Source organism: Chelmon rostratus, chromosome 15, assembly GCF_017976325.1.
Source record: "Chelmon rostratus isolate fCheRos1 chromosome 15, fCheRos1.pri, whole genome shotgun sequence".
NCBI lineage: Eukaryota > Metazoa > Chordata > Actinopteri > Chaetodontiformes > Chaetodontidae > Chelmon > Chelmon rostratus.
The window spans coordinates 1380001-1387500 of record NC_055672.1 but is presented as its reverse complement, the minus strand read 5'-3'; the positions used below and the strand labels follow the sequence as shown (position 1 = coordinate 1387500).

Below are 7500 nucleotides of genomic sequence, written 5' to 3'. Positions count from 1 at the left end.
CACATTGGTCACATGACCCCGTTGAAAACTGTGTGCTTAATTGTGAGTGTTTGTGTTCGTTACACAAAAAGTAAAAGTGTTTGTGTGTGTTTGTAACCTTGACATGAATGAGTGTGTGCATGCTGTGTGTGTGTGTGTGTGTGTGTGTGTGAGTGTAGCGTAACGCGTCGGTTTTGGCGCCGCTCCCTCGTCTCATCCCCAATTAACGAAGACAAATCCGCTTCTATCTCCACTAATGAGAGTCTTTAAGGTGAAGGGACTCTGTATTTATTTAATAAGAAGCAGCTTATTTATTCCATTTCCATGAGAAAGAAAAGCCGCGGCTGATTCGCTCAGGGACGGATTAGAGGAGGAGGAGGAGGAGGAAGAGCTGGAAAGGGAGGATGAGAACAAGATGGATGGAGAAGAGACATGAGGGAAGGAAGCAGAGAAAGTGTGGATTAGAGGAGAAGGAAGAGGTGGAAGATAGCGTGAAAGAGTTATAGTTAGGGAAGGAGACAAGGTAAAGTTAGAGGAGTAGGATGACTTTGATGAGGTAGAGGATGAAGAAGAGGGAGGAAGACGAGAAAAGAAGACGATGACATCCTAGGGAATGTAATACTGTAGCTGTGGGAGGAGAAAGGCAGAAAAGGTGGAGGTGGAGAGGCAGGAGGTGAGGAGTAAAGAGGAAGAGAAAGAAGTCGTTAAGGATGAGGAGGATGAGCAGGTTGTAAATGAGAAGGAAGCTGAAGACGAGGAAGAGGAGGACAGGAAATGAGATGAAATAAAGAAGAAGTGATGAGGAGACTTGAACTTTGAGAACTTTCAGAAAAGCTGCGAAAACTTTAACTTCAGACAACATGACACGCAGGCGGAGGCCGTTTATACAACTGAACTGCTGCCAGTGAACGCAGCACGGGGAGGACTTCCTGCTCTGTTGGAGGACGACAGCTGGAATAAAGTCCAGAATAAGAGGAGAGGAAGCGGAGGATGACTAACTCTGTCTTTATTTCCGCAGGTGGAGCTGACCGGCAGCAGTGTTTTCGACTACATCCACCCCGGCGACCACGTGGAGATGGCGGAGCAGCTCGGCATGAAGCTCCCCCCGGGCCGAGGGATGTCTCTGTCCCAGGGAGCCGTCAACGAAGACGGGGCGTCCTCGGCTTCGTCGTCGTCGCACTCTGAGACGCCCGAACCAGGTAGGAAATGAGGGACGGAGGGACGACTGGAGTCTTTGTCTCCGGAGAGAATCGCGATCAAAATCTAAGACATGAAACGGAGGGCGGAGTAAAAAAGGAATACCGGATGAGACGGGATGGATGGTGGAAGCTGAGAAAGGAAACAAGAGATAGAGGATGAGGAACTGGAGACAGGAAAGGGAGGAACAGGAGTAGAGAAGGACAGGATGGAGGGACGGTGAAGTAAGGGTGTAGACGACAGAAGAGAGGGAAGGATGGAGGAGGAAAGATGGAGCTGTGGAAGAAGAAGCTGACCCCGTATCGATGCGTCTCGCCGCCTGATGTTTGCCTCCTGATGAACGTGCCGAGTTAGATGAGAAGATTGACATCACTCACATCTGTGTGGTAAAGGCAGCAGGGGCTAGCAGCGATTAGCTTAGCTTAGCATAAAGACTTTGTACAGATTGAAGAAGCTTTGAACGTGTTAACGGGTTGTTACGCCCGGCCGAGGGGTACCTGAATGTAACATGAATTCGCCATCCTTCACCGGTCTCACACAGTCACACCAAGCGCGTTTTCACAATACAATTAATAGCTTTATTTATAACAATAGTTACTTTTTTTGGGACACAGAGGTGAACAAAACAAATCCGAAATAATGTGTAAATTAGTTTAGGAGTGAGTCCTACGCCAAAGACAAACAAAACAAACAAATTTCTAACATCCACAGTTGTAACAGGGTGGATTTTCATTGTTGTTGTTTGGCTAGCTGTTTCCAGTCTTTATACTATGCTAAGCTAAGGTGTAGCTTCACATTTAAAGCACCGCTATTTCCCAAAATGTTGAATATTCCTCTAAATAAATCCACACTCATGTAGACGGTCATTTCACTCTCTAGCCGTCTTCCCTCACTTGTATCCCAGAATTCCTTGCTGTCAGTGTGAATATAATTAGCGCGCCTTATTGTAAAGCCGTCACTGCTGTAAACTGGGAGAGGACACAGTCCTCATTGGGATTCTTTGCATCGCCTTCTTCCATCCCTCCATCTTTTTATCCCTCCATCCCCTCCTGCACCACATGTTCGAGACTTTTTACCTTCCGAATGGTTTCCATTGTGCTCTCTCTCTGTCTCTCTCATGCTGGTGATAATTTAAGTATTAGGGGAAAATCCATTTATAAATTAAACAAAATGACTTGATATCCATCGAGTCCCTTAGTTCATCAGCCTGTTCAAACAAGGAGGGGAAGATTGGCTTCGCGGCGGCCGGGGTCTTCGGAGACGGCGCGGTAATTAGATCTGCTGCGGATTTATTCTTGGCTGATTGGTGCTGGTGATGGTTGAGGGGGGGGGCTTTAAATTAATTGGAGTTCCACATTTGAGGTTTTTGTTCTTTTTTTTTTTTCCTTTGACTTTCTGCAAACCTCTAACCGAGCCCCCCCGCGCACCGAGCTGGAGACAGGAAGGATGTGAGGACACACATGTGGTCGTCAATGTCAATTTGTCTGGAGAGAAAGAAAAGAAACGGAGGAGATCTGAAACATGGACGGGTGTTTCCAACGCTAATACGCCCTAAAGATCGACAGATATGAAGAGAGTGGAGGAGAAAAGGGAGGACGGGGGGGTTTATATGAAGGCCTCAGTGATTCCCAGAGTTAATTTGACCAGAGAGAGAAGAGGAGCAAAAGAAAGGAGGAGGAGATGAAGACGAAGGTGTTTGTTCTCTCGAGTGAATTTGTCTAGAGGGAGTGACGGAGGAAGAAAGAGCGGGAGAAGCGGGGGATGTAGGGACGTGCTGGAATGTGCACGAGTGCTTAGCAATGTTAATTTGACCAAAGAAGAAGAGCAAGATGGGGGGGGGCGCTTTCAGACGGACATGTGTGAATGTGAAGGAGTGATCCCCGATGATAACGTGACCAGAGAGAGCAAGACGGAGGATTAACATTCATGTATGTGTTCTTTAATGTTAATTTGTCTGGAGAAAGAGAGGAGGAGGAGGAGGAGGAGGAGGAGGTGGGACTGCTATGAATTTGTATGAGTGTTTCCCAGGAGGGGGTGGAGCTTATATCAGGTGTGCAGGGTAACAGGCCTAACCTGAGCTGATCTGCGAGTGTTTAAACTCTGAGATGGACATGAAGGTCTTTGACTGACACGTCAGCACAGTGAGAAACGGGTGGCGTGTCGGCGTCTCGGTATGTTGGCGTGTCGGCATGTCGGCGTGTCGGCATGTTGGCGTTTTGCCGTGTCGTCATGTTGGCGTGTCGGTGGCGTGTTGGCGTGTCAGTATGTTGGCGTGTTGGCGTGTTGGCTTGTTGGCGTGTTGGCTTGTCGGCATGTTGGCGTGTTGCCGTGTCAGTATGTTGGCGTGTTGGCGTGTTGGCTTGTTGGCGTGTTGGCGTGTCGGCATGTCGGCATGTCGGCAGGTGCTCATGAGACAATCCAACACAGTCCTGGAGGTCCAGCTGGAGTCAGCAGGTGTGTTTCCATCCACCTGTTTGGGAAACCTCGGTGGGAACGTTCCTCCTCGTGAAGTCTGATCGAAGCGTTAAGCAAATCAATCACGACGCTCATGAAGTGACTCAAACACGACCGAAGAGCTGAAAACATCAGCGAGGAGGAAGCTGTCACCTTCCTCACGTTAACACACGAAACTAACAGAAACCGTTTTCTTCGTTGATTTTCACTGTTTTCGTCTCCGTGGCCCTCTCAAAATGACGTCATCTTCTCGCATCCTCGTCTTCGTCAGTTTATTCATTCGTGAGCTTTTTCTTTTGGAAAACGTGGTTCGTGATCAGCGAATCAGACGCCAGAGCGCGGAACAACAGTTAGCGTGGCGTGGAATTAGCCAGGCTCAACATTTCTCCTCTGCGGTGGCTCACCTGCATCAGCGCGGCAGGTAAACTCACGCAGATGAAGGAGGTTTGTTCCGTCTGAACACTGAATCACACGTCTGCTCGAGTCGCAGCGTTTCCGTTAGCTGCTCGGCCACAACGTCCCAAGAGTGTCGCCACAGCTCTTTTCCAAGCTTCGCACCTTCAGTTAATTCTTCTTTCTGCAGCTTTTGATTAACATATAAATATAAATGTAAGAAAACACACATGCTGCTTTACGCCTGCTAACACGTGAGGTTCAGGGTTCAGGTTCCCTCGACGATTCCACCAGCGAACACCACAGAAGAAGAGGTGGAGGTTGTGGTTATTGTGCGGTAGAACAACATGCTTCTACATTTAGCTGTTTCTTCTTTCCTCTGGTATTAATTCGCTCCAGATGATGAGTAATGCGTTTCCACGGGCACCTTCATCATTAGTTTTCGTTCCAGTCGATACCTGGCGAACGGCGCGCCTGCTAACGTGTCCGGCTGAGCTTTTCCATTTGTTTACATCCTCTTTTCCTCCTCCTCCTCCTCCTCCTTCTTCTCTTCCTCCTGGAGGCGTCTTTATTCTTTCGTCCTCCTTCCCCCGTTCATCGCCTGCCTCTTGGTTTCTCTGTGAAGCTTCACACCGCGGGCAGCGCTTCACCCTTCCCATGCTAACGGTTCACAGCGGAGTGAGTTTACGGCTGTTTGGTTGTTTTCTACCTGGTAACTTTACCTGCATTATTATTATTATTATTATTATTATTATTATTATTATTATTATTATATTACAACCCTGATTCCAAAAAAGAATGAAATCTCACATTATCTCCTGATAGCTGATGAGATGCTAACTTTTAGCATTGGATGTAACTGATGTAGGTAGCTAGCTTACCGGCCGTGCTAACATTAGCAGCTTCGATTACAGCGGATAAATACAAAGCATCCGTCATTGGTCAGTCGCTGCTCGGGGGAGGGGTTAAGTGAGCGGTCAGCTGTCCTGTTGGATAAACTCCACGTAGCTGAGAACGAGCGCAGCGTTACCTGATTTCCACAAAAAGCCCGAACTGGATTTCTTTGAAGTTAATAATCAGCGAGTGATGTATCACGATGTGTCAGACAGCTGACCTCGTTTTAATTACTGTCACGCTCATAAAGTATTGAAATTGGAGTTAAAATATGAGATGACCTTGGAGCAGAGAGATGTGGCTTTGAAGCTCTGCGCTGCTTTCAACACCCTCTTGCACTTAAAGAGAGTCATCTTTAAAAGCACATGACGCAATTTGACTAATATCAGTCAAACTGAGGCTGAGAGGCTTCGCGTCTCTAACTGCTCTGAAGGGTGAGTGCTTGGAAATGATCGCTCAGAAGTGTAATTCACAGCCTCGCTGAGAGGAGGAGAAGCTCCCTGCCGCTCTCACTTCCTCTCACTCAAGCGTCTTCATCACACGTCGTCAGTTCAGGCTCGCGGGAACATTTAGTTTCTGTCTGCTGGCTGTTGACTTTGACCTTTGACCTCCTCACTGGAGGTGAAGATAACTGATAAATACATGAAAACTCTATCAATGACACTTACAGGTTTTCATTTTCACAGGTTGAGATAGTTTTGGACAAAAATCTGTATATTTAAAACCATCAGACGAGAGAATTTGCAGGTTTTAACAGCTAAAAATTTTCTTCTTCTTCTTGCAAACCAGAAGCATGACTCTATGAAACGGACAAAGAAAGTCCAGAGTTGTGTTTTTCAGAAATCTCGCCGTCAGAAATGAGCTAAAATCAAAGAAATGTGTGTGTATTTCCACATATTACAAGCTTGAGGTGAAGCTAATACCACAAACCTGTCAGCACGCTGATCCCAGATCTTATTTGGTGATCGATCGTCATCAATACGAGCTGAGATGAGAGAATCAAGAGACGACGAAGGTGATCAGAAACTCTCATGCTCTTGTCACCTCCAGCCAGTGGCGTGCACAGACTTTTTGAAGGGCAGGGGCGAAAAGGACACTTGAGCATGCGTTTTGGCGTCCAAGAGAGCACTTTAGCGCGCATTTTGGCTCCCAGGGGGCACTTTAGCACGCATTTTGGCTTCCAGGGGGCACTTTAGCACGCATTTTGGCTCCCAGGGGGCACTTTAGCACGCATTTTGGCTTCCAGGGGGCACTTTAGCGCACATTTTGGCGTCCAAGAGGGCACTTTAGCACGCATTTTGGCTTCCAGGGGGCACTTTAGCACACATTTTGGCGTCCAAGAGGGCACTTTAGCACGCATTTTGGCTCCCAGGGGGCACTTTAGCACGCATTTTGGCTTCCAGGGGGCACTTTAGCACGCATTTTGGCTTCCAAAACAATAGCTAAAGCGGTGAGAGTATGATAGTATCTTAGCAGTTAGTATTGGTAGCTAGCAATTAACATTAACAGTATAGGTGAATCTTGCTTTATTGTCTTCTTCTGTTCCTCTTAGCAGGTAGCGGTTAGCACGTAACATTAGCTAAATGGTAGCATCGGAACTGTATTGTCTTCTTCTGTTCTTCCTAGCGGTTAGCATTAGCATTAGCAATAGTTAAATGGTAGCATCGGTACTGGCCACTACCTGGAGCATCTCTGGGTCAGTTGAACGTGGCGGTGCTGTTTGGATTGTGTAGGAGCAGTGTGAACTGGCACTAGGGGGGGTGACTCTGGGACGCCGGAGTTCACTGCCTAACCTCCTGGAGGTGTCGTGGGAATAAGTAGGCGAAACACTGTTGAAGGGAGGTTTCCACCTGATGACCCCCAGAGACGTGTTAGGAATCACTGCTCTTTGGCAGGTATAGAGGCAGATTAGAGCTCCAAGGTTCTTCACTGAGAATGGATCCTCTTTTTGAGCACAAGTATCTTGTGTTTAAATTAACCCAGGGGGCACTTTAGCGCACATTTTGGCGTCCAAGAGGGCACTTTAGCACGCGTTTTTCAACAATTGGGCCACAAGGGGGCGCCCCTGTGCACGCCACTGCCTCCAGCCCAAACTTTATTTCCCCCTCGTTAGGAAGCAGAACTTCATCAAATCGCCGCTCAGAAAAAACAAACACGCAGACGTGTTTAACGGCGTCTCAGACATCGAGTTCAGTGCACCTGCAAACAGCTGCTACATCAAAACCCCCAAAATCTTCAAAGCATCAATCACACATCACAACATTAGTGAGCCAGAATATCTGGAAGATGATTCATTACAGCGGTGAGGTCTGGAGACAAAGACTCATTCAGACTATTTCAAATCTGTGACAGACTGCAGCTCATCGACGCGGCGCTTTTCTCAACATGAAGGACGGAGGTTTCATGAATGCATCACCGTGCTGAGTCGAAGTTTCTGATGTCAGAGGGGGTTTTTGAACACTTTCAGAAACCATCTTTCTTCACAAGTGCATGACCACACAGTGACGACACCTTCGACAGACAACGACCTTCCTCATCGCTCGTCTCTTTTGTTGCTTCTTCTGTAAACTCAGACTTTGTTCT

At 47.5% G+C, this 7500-nt stretch overlaps 1 protein-coding gene across 1 annotated transcript in view; it reads left to right on the top strand.

The window, feature by feature from the left end:
- The window catches only part of LOC121618663 (neuronal PAS domain-containing protein 3), a 269085-nt gene that overhangs the window by 224625 nt on the left and 36960 nt on the right, over positions 1–7500 (top strand). The window contains exon 6 of the mRNA XM_041954202.1: positions 998–1178. Coding sequence (XP_041810136.1) covers positions 998–1178 — 181 coding nt within the window. The remainder of the gene's footprint in view (positions 1–997; positions 1179–7500) is intronic.